At 43.7% G+C, this 25,560-nt stretch overlaps 1 protein-coding gene across 1 annotated transcript; it reads right to left on the minus strand.

Moving 5' to 3' along the window:
• Window positions 1–1,968: 1,968 nt before the first annotated feature.
• Window positions 1,969–25,550, minus strand: ahr1b (aryl hydrocarbon receptor 1b). Its single transcript, XM_015013768.2, has 11 exons — window positions 23,994–25,550; window positions 21,697–21,884; window positions 17,105–17,220; window positions 15,877–15,966; window positions 13,065–13,188; window positions 12,613–12,743; window positions 11,460–11,653; window positions 11,270–11,379; window positions 9,627–9,768; window positions 8,344–9,550; window positions 1,969–5,518 (listed from the first exon to the last, which is right to left on the minus strand). Exons 1-11 carry the CDS (start codon window positions 24,044–24,046, stop codon window positions 5,372–5,374), a joined length of 2,502 nt encoding a protein of 833 aa, XP_014869254.2. The 5' UTR covers window positions 24,047–25,550; the 3' UTR covers window positions 1,969–5,371.
• Window positions 25,551–25,560: the final 10 nt, after the last annotated feature.

Raw genomic sequence — 25,560 nt, forward strand, 5'->3', positions numbered from 1 at the left:
GGGGTATTTCTGCACAGACGTGGACATTTTACCGCTAACCTCAACTCCTTGTGTCGTTTCTCCTTAAACTCCACGTTTGCTCCGTGGCAGAGGCCAACAGGAGCCCAAATGAAGCCGCTGTTCATTATTCATCGACCCCTCACGCTGTGCAGCCGGGTGTTTTACCTTGGTGGTTGTTGAGGTGGAGCTAACGCGCTCTGACAGCCCGACGGGAGCAGGCTGGCTGCACACAGGGAGAGGAGCGAGTCCTGCTGCAGAGCCGCATAACACCAAGAGAAAGAAACGGAGATCAATCCGTGTCCCATCGATCAGAGCTGCAGGGCCAACATTTCAGGAGGAAACTCGCTGGAAGAGAAAAACTTTCCCCATTACATTATTTGATGCTGAAAGAAAAAGAACAGCAGGTTTTAACTGAGCGTCGTCCTGAAAGCAGGTCAGCGCCTGCACAGGAGCAGCAGCGGCCATATTTCCATCAGGCAGAAGGCCCGAGTGGTTAAAGACACTTGTTAAATATTTCAGATCTTTTCTTTGCAGCAGCAGCGACTCTGAAAGCAGACCGAGGTGTTAAACACTCAGATGAGGTTTATTTGGTTACAGATTCAGCAGCTGCAGCACCAACAGGACGAGTTGAAGCGATCATCTCTGTTTCTGCTTCAGCTTCAACACCTCAGCGTTTCATCGCCTGTTCCTGTCTGGGATCTCTCTCTCCTCTCCCTGGGAGGAGGCAGGAACTAAACTGGGACACACAACATCTTCCTTGGATGATTGATCACGTCACAAGCGGGTAAAGTTAACCTGCACAGAACCGCAGGAGAAGACAAACTCTCATGAAACATTCAGGGACGCAGCAGACTGCTTTCACTCCGAGACCAAGCTATATCTCTGACTAACTCAGATCTTTATCACAAATAATAGTTTACACTTTGATTTTTATTTCTTCTTTTGTTGTAATTAAAACAAGATTTTAAGGGAAGTTCATTGAAAGGTTTAAATCTGTGAAAATGTCAAAATTATTCCCTTAAAGCCGTTGCTATGAAGTGCGTTGTTAACCTTTAAGATTTTGGTTTCTATGGTTTCTGTACTCCAAAGGAACTGAAACCATTTTGGTAGAAATATTTACGGCTCTGAGTCTCTCCCGGCGGCCATGTTGGTCTCTGGTGGACTGCCCTGGGAATCGGTGTGTGTTTGTTTGCTTTCGGCTGTGTGTGCATTCACACATCCGCGGTGCAAAAAGCCGAAGGAAAGAAGGGCAGACGTTGTGTTTGCTCAAGCAACAGCAGCTAAAAGCCTCCTCAGGCTGTTGTTGCTGCTGCGCTTCACTTCAGTTTTCAGACTCGGAGGGATTATTTTAAACAGACCAGACGTAAACAAAAACAAAAAGTTGCTGGCCATTAAGTTTCATCAATTTAATCCTCACTGTTGGCTTAAAGGCCAGAGTTTGAAACAAAGAACCTGATTGTAAGATGGACGGACAGATGGATGATCTTAAGGAAAGCTGTTTTGTGATTTATTCTGGGGTTAATCAGGTCAAAACAGACTGTTTTTCTGGAACCGTCTGAAGTCTTTGCTTCGTCATCGTTTCTGTGCAGACACTATGCTGACTCACTCCTTAAATTTAGGAGCCTCTTTGTGCCTTAAGGATTCTCATTTCACTGTTACATGGCTTATCTGAGATAACAGTCGGGCAGTGGACTAAAAATTAGTGAAAAGCAACAAAAATCCAAACAAATACTTCAACAGATTACAGGAAAGTTTTGACTGGAAGGAGAATATGAAGAAAGATTTATTATTTTCTTAATTTCTCACCATGCTTTGCTTCCTTTGCTTCGTTTCTTGCATTGAAACACTTTTTTTCCCAGGGGCGAGTTTCAGCTGGGGTTGGGAGCTACGCTGACACCTGGTGGGTAGGTGAGGAAGCAGCATGTCTTTAAAAAAGCAGCACTTGTTTGCAAAAAGGACACTAATGAGTGTGATTGCACAAAATCCTTTATTTCCAGCATCTCAGAGCACATTTCGACACTCATCTCAGAGAAAAACTGCATTCTTTTTTCTTTTTCACAACAGTCTGACAAACAACTACGAGCTTTAGTGAAGAAAAGTTGCAAAATAAATGGGCTAACATGGACAAAACGGTGTGATGAAAGTTTGGTTTAATTAACAGCCGGACAAAGTGGGTTTGAACAACATCAGAAAACACATTTTAACACAGAAAATGCTGCTCTTGTGCCCTTTTTATTGTGAAACACTGAACTAAGCAAGCTTCGGCTCACTCTTATGGCACCATTTTTGTTTCAGCTAAAGTGACAAACTCCCCAAAACATAAAACCAGAACGCTATAACAATATTTCTACATAATAAAATGATTTTTTAGTCCCTTCAGTGCTGGGGAGAGTTTGTAAGCACAGTGATCGTAAACACTTTTCCAAACACTTAACACACACATACACAACCATACCGTTTTAGCTTCTTTGAAAACAATGCTTTGCTTTATAATTTGTCTTCATACAGCATTTGATCTCATAAGTGCTCTTAAATAATCCGCTTTATAAGAAAAATTACTAAAGTATAAAAACAATAAAACCAAACGAGGCAGATCAGTAAATACCTTTTGTTGTCGTATTGATTGTCGTCTGCTGGTTGCCCTGAAGCACCTACTTCCTGTTAGATAAAAACTCTGAGAACATTCAACACCGGATCTACTCCCTGTTCAGTTTCTGACTGAGTTTTGGTTTCTAACTTGGTGCTAAATGCTAAACGCTGACCCGTCTCGGTACAGAAACAGCTTCTGAGTCAGAAAGAAGACGGCCGGGTCACGGCAGCGTGTCTGGTCTGTCACAGTGGGAAGAAGGAAACAGGGCAGCAGCTCTTCTAGAGCGTGAGGTTCTTCTCACCTGGTGCTGCTGTCAGTTTTAGGGTCTGAATGGTAGTTTGAACCCAAATAATTACAAGTTGTACCGGTGCAAAGATCTGAAACCAGTAACAAACTGTCCCTGTCCAATGAAAGGAGAGTACGGTGGTGGCAGCAAAGGGAATTGGTCAGGATGCCCAGGAACAACCAGGGCTGCCAAGAACTAGAAACCGCTGGAACACCAAGGTTTTATCCACCAGCTATATTCGGAGTCCATTCTGGCTCCCGAAAGTGATTTTGAACCAGTGTTGCATGTTTGAGGTTCCTGAATGCCAAACCTGGTTCCAGTTGGGTACCGGATAATACCTGGTTTGTCAGGTATGACGTCACCTGAGGTCCAGTCCAACTGAAGACAAAAGCAAAAAGCACAATGGCAAACAAGGGGCGCAGAGGAAAATAGGGCATTGGTAATCTTGCTGCTACACAATTTTTCAGAGTTGTGTAATGGAAAAAGGGCGTCAGCTCTTGGGTTTCAGAGGAATATGAACCAAATGTGTTCTAGAGTGATAGATCTTTGAAGAAACAAACTACAGAGATGGACTGAAAGGGTGCCAACCAAAACAGAGTTCCTGCTGCCCACATGGAGAAGCAAGAAGCCATCGAGACAAAGGTCTAAGGAAAAAGATTCAACTGTTTGGTCACAATAAGAGGTTTGTTCAGAGGAAGTTGGATTGTATAGGGGAGCCATATAGACTCAGACTTATAAACCACTGAATTCTTTCAGTACTCTTCAAATAAAGACCTGGATGGTACAAGGTTTGGTGTTCTTACTGGTTAATGATCCCAAACACATGTCCAGACTGGTTTAATGCTAATGTTATCCTTCTGGAAATGTCTACCTAAAGCTCTGATCTTAACCAAGTTGAAAATGCCTAAAAGTAGATTCTGTGCCAGAAAACCAAGGCACATCCCAGAAACTTTCAGCATAAAAGGTGCAGATGGTTTGTGCATCTTTCAGACCAGTAAATGTTGGAGTAGATCTGCATATTTGACCGGACATTAAGATCTGATGACAAGAAGCAACTTGGGAGTCAAGTGGTGACCTAGTTTAACCCCAGGTGTGAACCGCCTCCTTGTTGCTGTTTGGTACCTTCAGATTCACTTGGATTGGAAACGATAACCAACAGAGACTCTTTATGTACGAGAAGAGGAGCTCTGATGGCGTCTTGGTTCAGGGTTTGGTTCGAGCCTCCAGCTTTAACCGCTGATAAAGTAGCACCAGAATGTAACACAGCAACATCTTGGTTTTAAACAGTCAATTTTTAAAAAAAGTACACCCTGTTTTAGTTTTCAGGATATGCTTTTCCGAATTCAAATGTGAGGACATCTGTCCAATGCCGACCAAACTGGGTCATCAACGCAACAGTGAACCCAAAGACTGGTGCTAATCTACAACAGAACAGCTGAAAAAGTAAAGAATCAAGGTGCTAAAATGGCCTAGTTAAAGTCTACTGTGGTAGGACCCACAAACCTCAATGAACCCAATCAACATACCCTAAAGTTAAAAGCGGGTGTAATTATTTTCTTACCCTGACTGAACAGAACCCGTAGACAAGGTCAGTGTTTTAAGTGCTCTCTGTTGTAAATTAAATACTCATGAAAACAAACAAAGCAAAAACCTTATTTACAGTTAGGTCCTCATGTCTGCCGAGCCTGTGAGTGCAGTTGGGTTTTCTTCCACTCGGCAGGTGTTTGTTTCCAGGACAAGGCATTAACTGGAGCTCCGCCCGCACCTCCAGTTTGGAAACCAAACAAAAAAATGCTTTTCGATTTTCTCCAACCAATCCAGTCCTCTCTGACTGCGTCTCTATAGAACATCTAAGTGATCTCATTAGCCTTCTGCTTAAATCTCTTCTTAATTTAACCACCCAACACCACACCTAATGTTCTTCAAAATACTAGATATACTTTCATTTAAGATACTGCAGATTGTTTTAAAATCTCCAACAGGGGTCTAGTTTTCTGCTGATAGACCCTAAAGACGCTGCCGTTTATCTCCTGTCCGTGTTTGCACCACGTGACGACATTAAACTCTTGACTAAAGCTTCTTGTTTAGACGATTTAAATGCTCTTTGACTCTGAGCTTTGCAGATTATCTCAGACCGCGCTCATATTAAACTAACATCTGTTTGCATAAGAGGATATTAATCTTAAAAGGTGGAATAGAAGCAGCAGTAATGAGGAGAGAGAACCTCAGACCTTCCCAGCAGTTCCTTTGAGTGGAGGACATCTGAATCAGGATGTCCCCTCACTCAGGAAGTCAGGCTGGACAATCCAGCCTTGCTTCAATGAGCAGGACAGTTTCAGTGAAAGAGGTCTTCTCCTGGACTTTTCTCCTTACTATAGCAGTTTTATGATGAGATGAAACATCAGAACAACGGTTGTGAAAATGATCTGGTCCAAAGTTCCTGATCGTTCCCTAAAACGCTGAGATCTGTCCCACCTCTGCCCTGCTTTGTCCGGTCAGAGGAAGAATCCAGACTTCTGGGGGTCCTGTAAGTTGGAGGCTTCGTCAGGGCCCGTCACAGCCTCCACTCCATTTCTTCCAGGAATTTGACACGTCCGGATGTACCCTACATTGGCGGCGCTGAGGAGGCAGCCGTTCTCCACCTGGAAACAAACCACACATTGCTTCAGATGGTTTAATTTCATTCCTTAGCGTCTTCTCAAATGGTCTGCTTCCTTTTTTTGATCATCTGAGTTTGAACAAAGAGCTAAAAACAAAACTGGATGGTCTGAGATGATAATGCACACAATCAGTTACATGAAATTAAAAGATATATCAGATCACACCTGATCTGCAGGATGCCAAAAGATTCTCAAGCCTCTGGAAATTGTCGGACAATTATAGCTCAATCATTGCATTTTAGACGACACCAGAACCATCCAATGTTCTGGTCGAACTGGAGGTGTTCACAGACAGAATCTAAAGAGCTCACCAAACGTTCCTACTTTTTAGTTAAAGTACTTGAAGAATCTTAACAGTCCGTAATCAAAACTTTAACAGAAATGTTGAAGTTTATTCAAGTGAAAGTTTTAAAACAGCCAAGTAAATTAGCACTTTAGAATTTATCCATAAAAAGTAATTTAGGGGAAGCTAAATGTTTTCAAAGTTTCAAAGGGCTAGGTGGAAGCAGATGCCTACCGATGCTAAAGGTACCATGGTTTGGTTTAGGAACCTCAGGGTCTCATATTTGCTTTTGGCACAGGAGGTTTTGTTGGCATCTCTAGCCTGAGTGAGATAAATCCTGGATCCCACCTTTTGCTGGCTTTATGCCCTGATCCCCAGCTTCTCTCTTCTTCAAGATGAAGAGTTCAGGATTTTTGGTCAGGAGTGACATCAGGATAGAGAGGGATGGAAACGCAGACTGAGGTTTTGTCTGTAGCAGAGGGGGCCCTGCTCCAGTCTGCTCCAATGAAGAACAAGGCAAAACTCTAGATTCACTGCTTCATTTATCCCAACTCTCCTCTGCTCATCAGATAATGGATGGCATCTTCAACTATAAGGAGATCGCAACATGAAGGCCAGTAGCAATGAGACGGTACAGACCAAGAGCCCAACTAGACAATATGAGACACTCTGGTCTAGTTAAATAAGAGATAACGTATCTCTGTGTACAGACAGTTTGTAGAGACAGTCTCAGCGCTGCAAGCCGTGTCTGTCTGCACGGCTGCCTCCCTCCGCCCCGTCCTGTGTTTGCAGCATTAGGTAATGATGACAGATAAATTGTAGGTCAGCGGCGCTCATGCCTGACTGGCCCCCATGCCAGTATTTTTCTTTCAGCGACAGCCACTGACCCCGAAGAATAACAGAGGAGGCTGAATAGGGCGGGGATGGAGGGATGCCTGCTGGGCTCAGCCGTCTCTGGGGGCCGGCCGCGGCTCTTCCCGGCCTTATTCTATTCATTATTGTACTCACTTTTCTCTCCTGTCCTCACTCATAACTCATTCCATCTTTATCCCGATCTGGCAGTTTGTTTTTTCTGTTCAAACGCTGCCGTCATGCTTGGAAAGACACGACACAGTGAATGGTAACAGGGAGGCCCAGCTGATCCAGGACGGCTCGCAAAACTGGAACATCATGAATGACTTTATATCACACCAGCTTCATGTTTTCCTCTTCCTGTTTGTGGATTTGCAGCTGAGCTAAGTGTGACTGCCTGCTGTAAGATAAACCACAGGGTTTGGAGCTTTTACCGTTTTAAATCCTTAATATTATAAACTTATAAAATAAGAATGCTCTGGAAGTCTAACTGCTTTCCCTTTTTGATTTGATTTGTGATTTGTGTTTACAATGTATGGATCTTTATAGTCCTTACTAAGCTAAAATAAAATCTATGTTTAAATCAGAGTCATTGGAATCTTATTTGTTCAAACTTCACCATGCAGATATGCAGGTTTAAAGCCATTTCAGAGTTCTTGGTTTGGTTTGACCCATGTAAGCGCCTCGGGTCTTTACAGACTGGTTCACTTAGTGTCCACCAGAACCAAAGGAAGGTAGAAATAAATGTGTAGGAACATTATATTACATTTAATCAAGACTGAAACCTTCAGTGTTTCCTGCCAGCCGTCCTGTGTATGCATGATGCTGCTCACACACATTTCAGCCAATGAGATGAGAATCCTGCAGGGCAGCACTGGATCCAATCAGCGCAGTCAGATTTGGATAAATCCAGCAGAAGTCAAGATTATTCACCAAGTGCACATACTGTGTTTCCACTGAACAGTCAGTACAAAGCAAACTGGAGTTTCCTCTAAAATGTGAGGCTCCTGAATTTAAACTGACTCAGTGCTGGCCCGGCCCATCTCCTCCTCATCTTATTTACATGACATGTCCACTTGCATCATGGCGGTTTACTCTGAGCTCCGCATCGGCCCCGGGCCTCCAGAGCCGACTCGGAAATCAAATAATCCATTTTCCTGACAGGGAAAGGGAGCAGCGCAGAGCTGCAGGGATGCAGATCCAGCAGCTCTTGGTGTGTTGATGTTCAGTTACATTTCAGAGCAAAGAAGAAGAACCTCAGCTTCATGGGGCAAGAACCATGGAGTACGAAGGATGGAGGGATAAATTGATGGACAAATTTAACCTTTGATTTACCAGAATAAAAACATATTGATATTAAAAACCTCTTTTTCATGGGAGTCCAGATCAAGAGGCAGCAACAAACACAACACAGATTATTACACAGTAAAAAGACAATGTCAAGCTATTAAAAACTAGATGGATGTATGGATGGATGTATGGATGGATGGATGGATGGATGGATGGATGGATGGATGGATGGATGGATGGATGGATGGATGGATGGATGGATGGATGGATGGATGGATGGATGGATGGATGGATGGATGGATGGATGGATGGATGGATGGATGGATGGAGTTGGACTGTGACGGCTAACAGGGAGTGAAACATCATGTTAGCATCTTCTCACCTTCCCGTCTGCTGCGGGGCCGAACATGCTGGAGCTCAGGCTGCGCCGCTGCTGCTCCAGATGCGCCGTTCCATGAGAAACACAGGAAGCTGGGTTCTGTTTCTGCTGACCCAGATGTGCGGGTGTGGCCGCTGTGGTCATCCCACCCTCATGCTGATGAACATCCAGCGTTGCCTCGCCGTTCAGCAGAGTGGTGCATGCATCTAAAGAGTAATCTGGGAGGCTAACGTCCAGGCTTAAGGGGAAAGTCATGTTCTGGTTCTGGTAAGATCCATTCTGGAAGCTCGTTGAGGCTGTGTTCTCAGTGTTTATCTGCAGTTGCCATGGTGAGTCCAGATGTGGGTTTAGATGCTCAGCGTCCAGCTGTGGACCACTAAGTGGGGTCTGAAGATGGTGGTCCACCCAGAGACTGTCAGATAAACCAGCTGGATTCTCGACCACCGCAGGATGCGAGGCAGCCTGGATGTGCTGCTGCATCTGCTGCGACAGCTGGACGATGGGCTGCCTGAAGGTGGGCGGGTCCAAAGGGGCTTCAGGTATCAAACATGGCTGCTGGGGGGCGGAGTCAGGGTCTGAAGATGGGACTTCATTCTCCATCTCACTCTGCAGAGTGTCGTGGACGTAAGTGAGGATCTCGTTATTGGTGAGAAGGTCGGTCAGAGTGGGAACGTGGTTGGGATCCAGCTCTACCTGCATCATCCGCTCATCCAACAGGAGCAGCTCCAGGTCATCAGCGTTTAGGCCCAGACTCTCTAAAGCACTGAAGAGCTCACTGTTCGAGCAAGTTTCCCCTCCATCTAGTGACAGAGAGTCCAACGTTGACAGAAGAGGGTCAAAGCTGTCTCCGTTGCATGTCCCCATCTCCCGGTTGGAGACAATACTCCAGGTGGTGCTGCTCAACAAGCTATCAGACTCAGCAGGCCTGCTGCCGTGGTACAACGTCCGAGACTCTGCATCCGGCTGGCAGACATACACAGACTCATCCTGACTCATCAGCACCCCCAGCAGTGAGTTGGGTTTCAGTTCATCCGAGGAACTCTTGTCCACTTTGCCCTTCTTGGACTTGCTGCCTCTGGCTTTGCCGTGGGAGGAGTCAGGGAAGCCGTGCAGCGGGTGGCTGGTTTGGTACAGGAGAGCCTCTCCAGTGGCAAAGGTGAAGGGAAGGTGCATAGATCGCTTCCTCAGGTGTTCTCCTCCTTCTTCCTCCCTGCGGTTGAAGGAACAAACATGTCAGTGAAGGAAAACTCACAATGGAAGAGGCAAAGTCTCAAAGAAGCACTAACGCCAAAGGCCTCTGGGTGGCGATGATGTAGTCCGGCTTCCCGTTCTTGTAGACGAGTCGGGCGTTGGCCTGGACCCACTTCCATCGGTTGTCTTTGGTGAGCAGCCTGAAGACGGTCAGCCCGCTCTCACCCGTCTTTATCACTGAAAGCACATCAGGGAACATGTAGAAGCTCATGATGTATATGAGCTATCAAACTTTTAACTTTTGGTAAACAAATTCAGTGATTCTTTAATCTGCAATTCGGTTGTTCAGCCAGCTGTGAAGGTGCAGCTGCGTTCGGATGTGTGCGTTTATTCAACCACAAGTAAAGACACAGCAGGGAGCTTCATCAGTTCAAACACTAAGTGCTGCATGCATTACAGTCTCAACCACCAGAAGCTGACAGAGTAATGAGCAGAGCAGGGACTTTACCACAGCCACAATGACAGCTGGGTCAAAGGGGTCAGAGAGGTCAAAGAGGTCAAAGGGGTCAAAGGGGTCCCCAGAAGGTGGAGAACCAGCTCAACCTTCACTGGTGAGTCAGTGGATGCCTTACTGGCACTCAGTTCTTTAAAAAAATCTCTCACCACCTCAGATATTTGATGGCCCAGCTGAGTAGATAATTGATGAGACCAATATTTAGTTATAATGGTCATAATTGCCAAACACTGAGACACAGCAGACATGAAGGTATTCTAGTATTTTGGTCTAAACTGGGTCATCGACTGAATGAACCGAAGCGACAAAATTCCTTCTGAACCATCAGAGAGTCTGAGGGTGTTTTCACACCTGGTAGTCCGGTAGACTCGGTTCAACTGGGGGTCAAAGTTACAGCATTTGATACATTTTTAGCTGCTGCAGTTCACTTTCATTCTGCAGTGTGTCAAACAGATCAGTTCACCCTCTCGCCTGTGGAGGCGCTGCACCAAGAACCACTAAAAGAAATTACACAAAACCCTCTGAAGACACTGAACACAGCTTCACAAAATGTGAACTAAAATGGAGTGGCATCAGATTTTAGTGTTTATCTTATGTTTTGGTTGTATTTACCCAGAATGCCCTGCGTTTAGTCCACTTCCTGCTTTTGAAGTGGTCTCCGGTCTGCTTGGCGTTCACATTATAGTTCACTTCCTCTAATAATCCAACATTTAACATCCACTGACAAGAGGAATCTCATGGCTTTAAACGTGGATGATGAGAGAGCATCAGCCTGGTTTGAAGTAAAGCTGAAAAATGGGGATTATTTGTTAACGGTGATTAGATCTGTGACCTTGTTTTGACTCATGTTCTGGGAGATTACAGGAATAAATACTAAAGATTTCCTTCTGCTGCATGACTCCCACCATGCTGTGATGTTGTCTGTAGGCAGTAAAAACATTTGTCTGGTATAAAAACCAGCAGAAACAAACTTCTTTCATCCCAAGAATCATTGAGCCGCAGCACATCTGAAGAGGAAACTACATCACTGGCAACATTCCCAGTAGTGGGATCTCTGGGATGAATGTTTCGGAACATGTGTACAGGTTTTCTCTGCTTGATTGCATGTATAACAGTGTGCCACCGCCATGCGTTGACTAAGCAGGTCATCCGGGACTTCAGTGAAGTGAGTTCCAGTCATTTGCACCAGCAACCTTTCATCAAGCGGCAGCAGCTGGGACTTACTTCTAATGTGGTTTTCAGCGCAGTAGAGCATGTCAGCGGCGTGGATGAACTGGTAGCCGGATCCTCGCACTCTCAGCTCAGCCTCGGTGTAACCCAGAACGATTTTCCCTCTAAATGGCCAACAAACCAGAACACACCCTTATACTCAGAACAACCAGAGGGCAGACCTTCACGTTGCAGCAGGATGTACTTTGCGTCGCAGGCCATCGGCGTAAAGTCGAGTTTGTGTTTGGTTCTGAAGATCATGTTCTTGGTCCGGATCTCCAGGATGGCGGGAGGCTGCAGCGGCGTTGCCACGGCGAACAGGGCGAGCTGAGGAGGGCTGCTTCCACTCTGCCGACTCTGACCGTGGAGGAACTTCAGTCTGCCCTGGATGCTCAGCGGCTGCAAGGAAGTCATTTCATCATATCACTATCTCATCATCATCATCATCAATAATCCATAAATCCAAATGAGAGCAGAGAAGAACTCCTTCACATAAGATGAGTAAGAGCTGTTTTTTCTCAGCCTGTCAAGCACAATCAGTCATATTTACCTAAACCACTTTATGTAGAGTGAAAACATGCTAGCAGAAATGGTTTTGCTCCAGTTATACACAGTGTTAAATCTAAAATCCCAAAGCAAATTGTAAATATTCATTATTACACCAAGTTTAAGAAGCAATCTGTGCAAATAAAGTAGAGCAGAAGTCAGCAGAGCAAATAGAAGACTGGAAAGGGTAGCAAACAGATGAAGCCGTTGTCCTGCTCACTAAATCAAGAATAAACCACATTCATTGGTAAGATTAGCTCAACTTCACCATCCACATCTTATTACTGCTAGAGCTTCAGAATCCCACTGAGCCACAGTCACAATAATAAATCAATCTATGAATTAAAATCTCTATTTCCATCCTTCTGCAGACTTGATTCCTGAGTTTCTACACTCCTCCAGAGTGTGCAGGAACCATTGAATGGCCTCAAACTAATTGACCATGGTGGGTATAAGAAGCTGCAGCTGTGGGTTCAGGAATCCAGCTCCGAATAGCAGGAGGGATTACAGAGAAGCTAAAGCTAAAGTCCCTCTTTGGGGGCAGGACCACCACGTCTTCGCTCTCAGTACCAGAAGGTCAAGAGCAACTGGCTTCTACCTTCTGACCCCCTGGAGCAGCTGTAGCTCTAACAGAGCAGATTCCTCTGTTTTCCTTCCTCCCAGAGCAGGTGAAAGGATAAAGCCGTGTCCCCAGGACTCCAAGGTTTCCTTAAGGTGGATTACTGGAACAATAATAATGGCTTAAACAATGGCTTCCATTTCTATTCCCACCCATTCAGCTCTGGATGTTTAACATCTTCTTTCCGACTTACCAGGAAGCCAGAGGAGTTATCCAGCAGGCAGCGGAAGCGGCAGACGAACACTCGCTCCAGGAAGGAGGAGTTTTCCGGTGGAAGCTGGTCAGAGTTGTAGCTCACCAGGCAGGAAGACGTCAGCTCTTCACCTGAGCAGATACAGTTTGGTTAAAAAGTGTTGAAGAAGTGGCAGTTTATGGGAGGACAGGCTGACCTACATCTGCTGCTGCTGTGTGAAGCTAATGCAGAATGACAGCTTTTAAACTCTAGTGTACAGTAAGAGCATCTGAGAGCATGGTGCTGCTGCTGCTGCTGCTGCTGCTGCTGCTGCTGCTGCGACTTCTCAAAGGTCACCTCTCCTCGCCGCTTCCTGACCTCACGTCTGACCCCTCTTTAGGTTTTAGTTCAGCCCGTTTGCACAGAAAGCAGAATATTTGTGGGAATGATGGTGAGTGTTTGAGGAAACAGACCTGCCGGATCAGTGGGGGGCTCCAGGCTGACCGGGGGGTTCAGGGCCCAGTGCAGGTTCCTCTTGAACTCCTGCTGGTCTTCAGTGTGGATCAGCTCAAACACACTCTGGTGCATCACATCAGTCTGACGGGAAAACAACACAGCCTTCAGGACAACAGATCTCCAGATTTACACTAAAATAGTTCTGATGAGGTTCAAATATCTACATATATTCACTGAAACCCTTAAATCAAAGGTACTGAAGGTTCTTCAACATCTTTCAACTGAGTTCTGATCGGAGAGCGTCTGATTTGGGCTCATAATAGTTGGTGGTTTCATAGCGAGGCTTTCAAATGTACAATCAGCAACAACTTTGTCCACATCCTTTAACTGTACTTTAAATCAGCTGCTAGGGAAGAAGAACAGCAAGTATCTATACCAGACCAGTTCAGACCTCTACCAGACATCTACCTCTACCAGATCTCTGTCTTAACTGAAGGATTTCTGTTTGACTCATCCCAGATGTTTTTCATTAAGAATCTTACTTCTTCAACCCTAAACATTTTCTTCTGTTGCCCTTTAATAATCCCTCTGCTGGTCTTCCAGAAACACAAGGTGTTGAGATGAACTCCACATTCTAACTTCTATATGCTCCACCAGACATTGCAAGACAGGTGAGCGTTGGAGTCCGACAGCCTTGAAGTGAAGCCAAAAGAAATCAAGTGTCGCTTATTATTTAGTTCAGATGGCTGAACCGAAGCCAGAAACCTGCTGGGACCGTCCAGAACCAGCATGACCCAGCTTTGGACGTGAGCGGATCCGCCCTCCCGGTGGGGAGGAGTCACGGCCGGGTCAACAGAAGGAATTCTGACAGACAGAAGTGTTGTGTGAAATGCTTCTTAAACATTCCTGTTGCATCTGGACCCTGGATTGGTGTCCGGTTCACTCAGATCAGCACAAAGAACCCAGTGAGATGAACTGGGTTCTTGTTATTCTTCCATCTGAAGGAAAACTAAATGGTTTAGTATAATTTCTCCAAGTCTGAGGTAAAGAATGGATGCATACTTTACCTAAGATAATCCCATTATATTAATCTCCACTGTTAAAGCAGATAAAGTGTCTGACAAGCCTTCAGCACATGATCCAATAACTAACTTTAAGCTCCAGTCAGAACGGTGCTCACTCTCTTTACTGGGTTCTTCCTGCTTCAGGTTGGGGTAGTTTGGTCAACAGGAGGAGACGGGCCTCAGGCGGGTGGGTGAAAAACCAGGGGTGAAAGGTGATGATCACACCCGATGCTAAATGTACGACCTGACTGTACGCTCCTATCCAGAGTGTGAACATAAACCACAGCTTCCAGTCCAGGGTTAGGTGCTGGCGCTGGTTGTGATGGTGTGAGACGGGCCGGCGGATCCAGGCTAAATTTGTAAGCATGTTGTCTGAAATAAGATTAGACTGAAGGAAGCAGCACTTTGTTGTGGCGCTAACAGGATTACACCTCATGGCCCATATGTGCGTTTGGTCCGCTCCTCTGCCCACTCAGGGACATACATTCACTACTGTGGATTTAAAACCAAAGATTTACACACGCTGTATAAAAAGACACAGAACCATAGAATCAGACTGAAGAGACTTTTATCAAATCAGGAATTTATGAACTTCTTAGTATTTGGGAGAATTACCTTTAATGTCTACTTAGGTAAAATGTTTTGGGTTTACTTCCTGTTCATCTTAGTCTGCCTGGATTTTGGCCAGTTCCACTTGACAGATCTGCTAAACCAGAAAGGCCACTCCAAAACACCTCAGACTTTAAACTATGTTGCAGCTAATATAATGTCATGCTGAGGAACATTAGAAGACCCTCAACGTCCCAGAACCCAATTTTCTTGGCTAAAATCTTGAGATTTTGCTTTAATATTTCCACATAATGATCTTCATGCTGCCACCTACTGAGATAAGTGCACCAGTCCCTCTTGCAGCAAAATACCCCCACAGCATGATGCAACCAATTCCATCCTTAACAGTTCATAACTTTATGAGTGCAAGTCCAATCCAAATCATTCAAATTTTGTTGTCTTTATAATAGAACAAGTTTTTGCTTTTGGATGAAAAAACAACAGTGTCCAGCCATTGAGCATCATGGCTAAGATAATATGACACTGCCTTGTGAAACATATGGAAATAAATCACTGTCACACCCACACATCAGCGGTTCAGTACTCAGACTTGGCTCTAAATTATTTTTGGAAAATGTTTACTTTTGTACATTTTCCATATCACATATCTAAAATATTCCCAGGAAAACAGCTTGTGAGGATGAAACACCAACACGCAATGCTTCCTCACACATCATTGGCTGACCAATTTGAGAATCAGCCAATCCCGGAGTGCCATTCGTTTTCCTTGATGCTGATTGGCTGAACCCCCAAGAGTGGATGTGAAGACAGTTCTGCAGTAGAACTACTGTAAATGTATATTAAACTACTAAAACAGGCAGTTTTTAGGAGTATTTGGAGATTCCTTCCATTTGTTCTTGAATAAAGAGTGCATCATTATATCACCCGGCTGATAAATCGGCCCAGATTTCCTTCATTTTGGGAGATCAGTGATCAACTGATACTCAGAAGTGAAACCAATGTTATCTTCTTCTACAAAGGTCAGATAATCAGTCACTGTCAGGTCACATCTGCACAACTGTGATCAACAACAGTCGTCCAACTGTTGCCATTTTACAGACTTTGTTGCTATATTTAGCGACTTTTCAGACAAAAAAAAAAAAAAAAACAGTATTAGCGGTTTGACTACCAGAGCCGAAGTGTGATGAGTGAATACCTGATGGAAGCCGAGGTAATCCTGGATGGTGTGAGAGCAGAAGAAGATGTTTCCTTCAGACGTGACCACCAACACGAAGCCGTTCAGAGCCTGCAGAGAGAACAGCATCTGCTCCTTCATCATGCCGTGATTCTGTTCAGTGCGGTGTCAGAGTCCAAATTAGGTGAAACACATGAAGGGAAACATGAATCTGGTTCTCTGGATGTGGAATAATCCCATCTTTAGATCAGCTTACTCCAATGTTTTGTTTTCATTGGATGGAAAAGGCATAAGCGTAATCTGTTTGCAACCTCTGATTCACCCTGAGCTTTTTTGACTCAATCAGACTCCAGTTGGATAAAAAAGCCTTCAGATAAGAGAGAAGAAATGGGCCAGCGGCGGATAAAACAGGATAAAAGACAAAGCAAACTGCAACAGAGGCTGACAGGGAGGAGGAAGCATCGGAGCGGGGGTCAGGTCAGGAGCAGGAGGAGGAGGTCACCGATGGATGACTAACACCTCCATCGCCATCTTCAAGGAGCCTCAGGGTTCAGTGAGGAGGTGATGACACTGAATCCAGATCCGTCTCACTGATGAAGATCATGTTTACAACCATCAGCAGAACCAGCTCCTCATCCGATCCGACACATTTACTCCGCTTCTCATTTCCATCTTTTTTCCAACTCTTGGTTTGAGCATCAGACTCAGGCTGCTGAATAATTCACAGGTTGGAGCAAAGAGGGTCAGAAATCTGATTTATATACTTTTATAATAAAATTCACACCTGGCTTCTGGCTTATAGTCAAATTTTAGTGAAAATTTGTACAATTTGTAGCAATGGAAAAAATAAAACTTCTCCAAAGAGCACCAGTTCTGATCCAATGTGAGAGCAAAAAAACAACAAAAATAAACCAAAAAAATATTTCCATTTTCCCAATTTTTCCGCTTTTTCTTCTTGGGAAGATTTCTTGTAACATTATGACTTTTTGTAAAACATAAAATCTTATCCTGGCCCTCACATCTTGTGCTGAATTCAAAGTCCAAATAAATAGATGCTGTAAAATGCAGCTGTAAAGCAATATGGCCGCCACTGGTTTCACTCAGGAGTGCATTATTAAAAAACAAAATACAAACAGAATTTGTGTTCCTGCCCTGCTGTGCAGAGCCGCCTCTCCTCCATCAGACCAAAACAAGCAGCAAAGCTTCACCAACATGTTGTTGAGACCCTGAGGGTAACAGAGGAACCCACCTGAAGCAGAAGCTCGCCCTCTGATATCCTGCCCTCTGCAGCTCCCGGCGTCGTGCCGCCACCGTCTCCATCGCTGCTCTTGCTGATGCCATTGGGAGACTGGTGCTTCAACGCCTCTGTGGGAGGAGACAGGAATGAGTTAGAGACACTGCACCAAAGGTTCCTTTTGGGGTTTTAAGAATCTATAATTAAAACTCACCAAGTAAATAACTAAAATTATCCCATGAGCTCTTCAAGGACCTTGTAGAAAAGTAAGACTTTCAGCTGCTTCCATCCACAGCCTCATGTTTCACACTATAATCAAAGTAAACCAAAATCTGCTGGTTCCCTTCCATCAGATCCTTCTTGTTTCACCTGAGCAGCCATATTCCTCCATGACCCTAAATACGTTAGCATCTTATATGCTTCCTGAAAGACCGGCCCACAGTATGATGCTGCCACCACCAAGCTTGCTACCGTGTTGAAAGCTACAGCATTTTGTTTCCCAGAGGTGTATGTCACTATCCAGTCCATCTGGTGTTTTGCTGTTCTGAAATTGCGGAAATTTCTCCAGTTTATTGATAATTTTCAGCAAAAATGGTCAAAAACGTTCAATTATTGTGATTCTAACTACTACCTGCAGATGGCAGTATTTCTTAATTCACTGTCAACTTATGTATATAAAATCTGTGATCAATACAGCAAGTAACAAAAACTGACAACTTTAAAGAATAAAAATATTTGTGCCAATTCATCTGCTGGTAATTTTTCTCATTTTTTTGTTCTAAATTTTGATTTTTATTCCATTTGGTGAAGAAGGAAGTTCGGTTCAGCGACTTTTTCACAGGTTTTCGCGTCATTGGTTCAGAAATAGAAACAAACAAACACACAAAAATCATATTTGGTTTTGAATTAAGCAAAGTCTTACATACAAAGGTTCAGGTTTTGTTCTATTAAGGTTTCTTGACTCCAATATCTAATAATAAGACAGTAAAATCTTTAACTTTTCATCGTTTTTAACGCCTAATTGGAAGTGAAAGGCAAAGCTGAATATTCAGAAAACATGGCATGTTTTAAAATGACTGAAGTGGCTCCTTTGTGCCCTTTGACCTTTAATACACTCAGTATGCTTTCTGAAGCAGCAGGTTCAGACATTAATAGAAGGGGAAGTCTTTGAGAATCCAGAGGTCAGGGGTCAAGCCTTCTACTGAACCTGATCCAGATTCGCCACAGAGGTTAAAACCTTTGAAGCTGATCTTTTTATTTCCAACAGCAAACATCACCATGGATGCGGCTCAGTCTTGCTACGATAGCAGCATTTCATCTGGACTGTCAATAATTCAGAGCTGGAGGAGGCAGAACGGACTTTTTAACCGCCTGACGTCAGGAACGGAAACTGAGGGGAAGAAAAACCGCCTGAGGCGGGCGACGGCGAATAGGAAGGGACGTGTGTTGGCACAACGGAGAGCGACGAGCATGAAAACATCCATTAAAAACGTCATAACAGACGGCGGCGAGCAGAAACACACTAGCCTGGTGAGGACAGGACGTCACTGATGGACAGAACGGAGATCTGCGTTCTGCAGCTGAACCTAATCTGAGCGACAGTTCATCAGCAGCTGTTTGAGGGGACGATGACACACACCATGACCTGAATAACCCCCATGCTACGCTACACTACGCTAACGACGCTGCAGACCGGAATGAATTATTCAGAAAAGAAGAGCAACTAAAACGGCTCGCTGTTTCTGTCTCCCTAATTTTTGACGTTTAATGTAATGTTTCTCATATATATACATACAGGACAATCAACATTTAGTTAAAACTCATAAGTACGTTTCTGGTGAGGAGGTGAACAGGTTGTTCAGAGGGTTTGGATGGTTTGATGAGAGAAACAGAACCACAGCAGCTGGAAATGGAACATGTGTTGTAGTTTTGGTCCCAAATCTAACAGTCTACCAGATTATCAAGTGTGAAACCAGTGTTAGTGTCGATTCATCCAAAGATTCTTCTCATCACCCCCAATTCAACGTTCACACTCACAAGTGAAAATGGCTGGAAACAAATGCACAATTATACAACCGTACATTTTTGAAAAGCATTAGAAGAGCCTCCTGGACAACTAATGAGAATGCAGCAAGTGGTTCCTGGATGGTAAGTTGGCAACAAAACACTTGTTTTTTCCAGCAGCCATTGTACAGAGCATACAGCGCTAAAACCAGATAAATAAAGATGTTGGGGTTGCTAGGTAATTGGCTGGGCTTGGATGGGGTTTCCAAGGAAAGTGATTCAACAATTAGGAGGTTTATGAAACAGCTCATTTTCCAGTCACCAAAAAACATGAACTGATTGCCTAAAAACAGCTGGATGGTTGTTTTTAAGAGCTCAGACTGATTTTAGAAGCAGCAGAAACCCAAAATGAAGTATAAAAATGTACAAAATATGAATTTTACGTAACAGATCCTCTTTAACTTTCTGACTGTGACCTCATGAGAAAACTCCTCTGATCTTCCCAGGTTCTTGTCCCAACACTGCAGTTTTTCTGCAGGATGCCGGCAGAGAGCGGACTGTACTTTGTTCACGCCGCGCCCCCCTCCCTTTAAAGCCCCATAAGCCTCCCCTGAGTGGATTATCCCCCCGCGTTTCTGTTCTTTCATCTCCTCAGTGCCCGCAGTAATGGGTCCGTCTCCCCAGACCTACATTACTGGCCGGCTCAGCCTTCAGGACAGGGTCGGCTCCTGGCCACGGGCGAGAAGAGGCCGAGTCCTGGTGGGTTTCTCTGCTGTCTGGATGGAAGGAGGTCGAGCAGAGTTCAGCCACTTAGATGGAGATGGAGGCTCTGACCTAATTCTGACATGGAGGGCTGGATGTGTGTTCAATATAAACCCTCTATTAAAATGTTCCCCACATGAAGAGCCGTTCTGGTTGAGAACGTTGGAAGATCCGGTGGTTTTTGGAAGAATTTGGACCTGAAAACATCTAACTAGGTCTGTCAACACTAAGACTTTAACTCATGTGATTAATCTAAAAGGTTTAACCTTTTTAGATTGACCTAAAGCCTCTTACAAAGTTTACAGCAGAGTTTACAATTTGACATTTCAAAAATAAATTAGCATAATGAAACACTCATTTTGCTGCTTAGATGAAGAACTTTTGGTTTTGATTTATTTAGTAAAGCTACACTGAAAAGACTTTTTTGTCTGACGAGTCACATGATCAACAACCAGAAGTTGCCACTGGTTCAAACCATGAAGAAGAAGAAAACAGGAAGTAGCTGCAGGATCATGGTGCAGCGTGTTTTAATGATTTATTACGGGAACAAACTTATTCATGTGATTTTAATTGCATTTCTTATTGCAAAATTGTGGGGGTGGAGGGGTTTCACATGAGCTGAACATTGACAAAGTTTTGCACACATTTGTAATGGAAACGCAGCTGCTGTCTAATTCTGTGGTCAATGAGGAATTGTTGACCACAGAACATGTTTGGTTTGAGACAATAAAACATTTTCTTAAAAAATGCATATTAATTTTCAAGCTTAGAAAGTTAATCAACATATAGAGTGCAATTAATCTGATATTTAAAAAAAATTAAAACTAGTTTTATCCTGCAGGTGTGTGTCGCAATAATCAATAAATCAGTTAATCAGTTAATCACATGATAAATTTAAACAAGCTCAATAATTTCCATTTGAATGATTTATTGTTTTTCTCTTTTCCTTACCAAAATGAAAATAGGAATTCAATTAATTTTATTTGTTGTTTTTGTTGTTTCTTTTGGATATTTAAAATGTCTTCTAGTTTCAGTGTTAAATGTTTATTAGAATTTATTGATCTTTGACAACATCCATCCATTTTCCTCCACCCTTGTCCCTCAGTGGGGTCGGGGGGGGTGCTGGTGCCTATCTCCAGCTCACGTTCCGGGCGAGAGGTGGGGTACACCCTGGACAGGTCGCCAGTCTGTCGCAGGGCAACACAGAGACACACAGGACAAACAACCATGCACACACACACCTAGGGGCAATTTGGAAAGGCCAATTAACCTGACAGTCATGTTTTTGGACTGTGGGAGGAAACTGGAGAACCCAGAGAAAACCCACGCATGCACAGGGAGAACATGCAAACTCCATGCAGAAAGACTGGGGCCGGGAATTGAACCCAGAACCTTCTTGCTGCAAGGCGACAGCTCTACCAACTGCACCACCGTGCAGCCCCTTTGACAACATTAAAATTATATTACTTGGAAAAGGTTACAAAACAACATTATTGTTTATAGCAATAAACTTATCAAAAATCAGCCTCCTATGTATGTATGTGTGTGTGTGTGTGTGTGTGTGTGTGTGTGTGTGTGTGTGTGTGTGTGTGTGTGTGTGTGTGTGTGTGTGTGTGTGTAGAACCGACTGTTCTTCAAGCTCATGTTGGATGAATTATTAATATCAACACTTTAAGACTCACAGTGGAGCCAAATCTAAGCTAAAGTAGCTAAAAACAGAAGTAAGCAGCTGGAGACTCGGTTCGTTTCACTGATCAGAATCAAGGCGGTTCGTTTCTGAAACCCGAGCCTCTGTCTCGTCTCGACCAGCTTCGCTCAGTGTGTCTCTGCACGTTCCTCACCTGAGAAGAAGCTCTTGGTGCGCAGGTAGCTGACACTGAGCCTCAGGATGGACAGCTTGTCCAGGCTGGAGATGACCTCCTCTGGGAAGGGCAGCAGGCTGGCCAGCCGGTCCAGTTCTGAGTTCAGCCGGTCGCGGTGCCGCTTGGATGGGTTGGTTTTGGTTCCCTCAGCGGGAACTGGTTTAACTCTGGAGGTCAGGAAATACCAGCATCAGGAAAAAACGAAATCCTGCACACCAACCATTTTGCATGAAGGTTGAAATATGTGGTGAGTTCTGATGAATGCTGGTTGGACTGAAGTTTATTTTGGGATTTCAGAGTAAAGAGGCATCGATGCATCAGTAAAAAAAAAAAAAAAAAAAAAGAAAAAGCTGTAAAATATCAATCCATCCATTTTCTTACACCCTTGTGTCTCAGTGGGCTTGGGAGGGTTGCTGGTGCCTCTCCAGCTAACGTTCCAGGCAAGAGGCAGGGTTCACCCTGGTTGCCAGTCTGTTGCAGGGCAACACAGAGACACACAGGACAAACAACCATGCACACACACACCTAGGGAGAATTTAGACAGACCAATTAACCTGACAGTCATGTTTTTGGACTGTGGGAGGAAACCAGAGTACCTGGAGAAAACCCACACATGCACAGGGAGAACATGCAAACTCCATGCAGAAAGACCAGGACCAGTAATTGAACCCAGAACCTTCTTGCTGCAAGGCAACAGCTCTACCAACTGTGCAGCCCTCTGTAAAATGATCTGTGATTTAAAAATAGAAAAGACCTCTGACATTATGGTCAGGAACAAAAATCTAAAACATTACAAAAGAAAAATTATCCACAAGAAGCAAAAAATAATCAGCACATGGATGAAAGGATTAGACAAAAAATGAATCTAAACAGAAAAAAACAGCAAAATATCATGAAGAGACAAAAACATATTATATAATGACAGAGCATTCACAAAATGATAAACAGGTTTAAATAAAGAACTGATATATTTAGTTAGAAAAAAACACAAAATGATCAGAAAAGTCACAAGAGTCTAGAAAATAATCACATAGATGATTGAAGAAATCTCACAACTGTCATATCTAAAGAGGAAGAAATATTTACAAAACCATAATAACACAAATACATACAAAAACAGGTAATAAATACACACATCCAGATTAAAAATCTTAATTTCTGGCACAGGGATCACTAAATAATCAGAATGTACAACAGAAACAATCAGAGCACATATGACAGAGTCAAGGCCCGCGGGCCACATCCGGCCCGCGAGAAGGTTTTTTACGGCCCCTGGGATGATCTTGATTTATTATTAGAACCGGCCCGCAGACCGCAGCAAGCCGGCACCCCGTCTGAAAAAAAAATATCTTCCTTATTTGAACTGTAAGTAGTTCTTTAAATGTTCTGTGAGATGATGTACTTACCCATGTATCCATAACAACCGGAACTTTCAATATCCACCAAGTTATTGCCGAAATATACCGTCTATTAAACGAGTGCCCCCCGGATTAATTACACTCTCTGCAGCTGCAGCTGCGAAGTTACCGTATTAACCCGATACTTGCTGGAAAGTGCAACGTCTCCCCTTTCAGAAACCGTTGGAATTTTTCCACTTAGCGCTACGTGTGGCGGAATTACGGTACTGCAAATTTAGATGTGTCGCCGGCGACACATCTAAATGCCTTGACTCTGACATATGTGAATTAATAGATTTTTGCACTTTATTTTATTGTATTTCAGTCCAATTATATTTTAAAAATATTTCAGTTGTGTCTGTTGAAAATTAAAGATTACTGACAGAGCCATAAGAAAATATTGCTTTATTTATCTGATCATATTGGAATATATTTGTTAGGTTTTCAGTAGGTTCAATTAGGTTCACTAGACTATATGGTTCATTTAAAAAAATTTCAATGAACATTCGATCAGTCCGGCCCTCAGCTTGTAGCTAAATTTTTTATTTGGCCCTCCATCCATTTGACTTTGACACCCCTGAATCAGAGTAACGCTGTGGGGCCTCCTGCGCCCCGGGGCTCTAATATCTCTAGATCCGCTCCTGGATAATCTGATAATTAATGACGAGATAATTAACTGTTTGACCGGAGTGGCGCTTCCACTGCGACCCACAGGGGGCGCTGTGCGGCCTCATAAGTCAATTACAGGGCGATAATCCCATGTTTACAAACTGTCTGCCGCTGCTAAACGGGGACGACTTAAAGTGTAACTAATACGTCTTACATGTCCACAATTAGTGACGGACAGCCTTCCTTCATCTGCGCACTTTTAGAACTCACCCTCTTTGCGCCGGTTTTCTGCGCTTCCTCCCAGCGTACATGTTTGCGTTCATTCAGGATCAGTTCAGAGTCGGTGAAGCGGGATCCGTCCCAGACAATCCGCTGGCGCTGCAGCGACGTTTCTCAGTTTCCACTGCGCTGGTTTTACTCATTCCGCACCGGTACCGTCAGAAACAGCGCCAGAAGTCCGACTGCGGCGGCGATTACTGCACAAAACCGGGAGTCCAACCGGAGCGCAGGTGGTTCTCTCTGTTTGCGCGCAGTCAGGAAGGTTTCTGGCGCAGTTTTGTTGGTGTGCGTCAGATCCAGACGGCGCGTTAAAGCATCCCGGAACCGGGTGAACTCATCCCGGTGGAGTTCAGGCTCCTGCCTCCATATGCGCCTCGTCCTCCTCTCCCTCCTCCTCCTCCTCCAGGATCTCTGCTGCTCTGCGGCCGGAGCGCGCTTCCAGTGATCTGATAAGACCACGGGAGCGCGCGCGTGACGTCAGAGTGAAAATTATGTTGAATTGAACTTTGAAAAATGACAGAAATATTTAAGTTTCATTCAGTCAGCAGATTTCTGGTTTTAGACCGGAAGTTAAATCACTTTAAAATAAAAGTTTACACAAAGTTTTATTTGATTAAAGTCAGCTGCAACCACGTTCTCTAACAGAACGTTCTCTAAGCAAACTTTGGTTCCAAAAGCATTCAGGAGCACTACCTTATTGGGTTTTAGACAATAAAATGAATATTTTCTTGTTAAAAAAAAAATTAAATTGTTTAATTTACTTCTAATATTATAGAAAAAATGCAGAAGTGGCAACTTTTTATCGTCAGAATTATCAATTACTAAAATAATTGGTTACAGACGTAGATTTTATTGAAAACTAGGAATGCTGTGATAAGGTATAAACTTTGTGGTAAGTCCAGGTCCGACATAAACACAGGACACTAAAACTGTTTAACAACTGTGGTGCTATTTTTATTTGACACCTCAAGACCTCAAGCTGACATTGTCCAACCTTTATTTATGAAAACTATTCTTCTTCTGTAGTTCACAAAATAAAAAAATAACTTCCTAAACTACCAGATACCAAAATAACACAAATGTTCCTGCAGTGATGCACGGTGGAGGCAGCTTCATGACTGATGCAGCTGAAAATAACAGGAAACCATTAAAGGCTGAACTGGGAGCAACACTGATGCCACAACTGCCTTAAAGTGGTTACACTGCCACCTGGTGGACACAGGGTACCATCACACTCAACTGCTTTATGTACATTTTAGATTTTTTTAAAAATAAATCATTAATTTTTAGATAAAGCTGGAGAAATCAGAGCAAACATTGAGCTGGATAAGGAATAATATTCCATTAACTAGTTTGATTAATTAAAAATAATCAATAAAGTGTGTAAACCTGCAAAATAAAAGTTTAAATCACTTTGGAGATGTGTTGATTTTTGGCCTATCCTGTGTATGAGATGCACTTTAATGCACTATGAAAGCGCAGTGTAACCACAGGTACCATTTGCATATTCAAACCAAATTTTAAGTAAGATTAACAGTAGTTGTGTGATCCCTCCTGA

Source organism: Poecilia mexicana, unplaced genomic scaffold (genome assembly GCF_051168715.1).
Source record: "Poecilia mexicana isolate PSO_F unplaced genomic scaffold, ASM5116871v1 scaffold_2, whole genome shotgun sequence".
In the NCBI taxonomy this organism is placed as follows: Eukaryota; Metazoa; Chordata; class Actinopteri; order Cyprinodontiformes; family Poeciliidae; genus Poecilia; species Poecilia mexicana.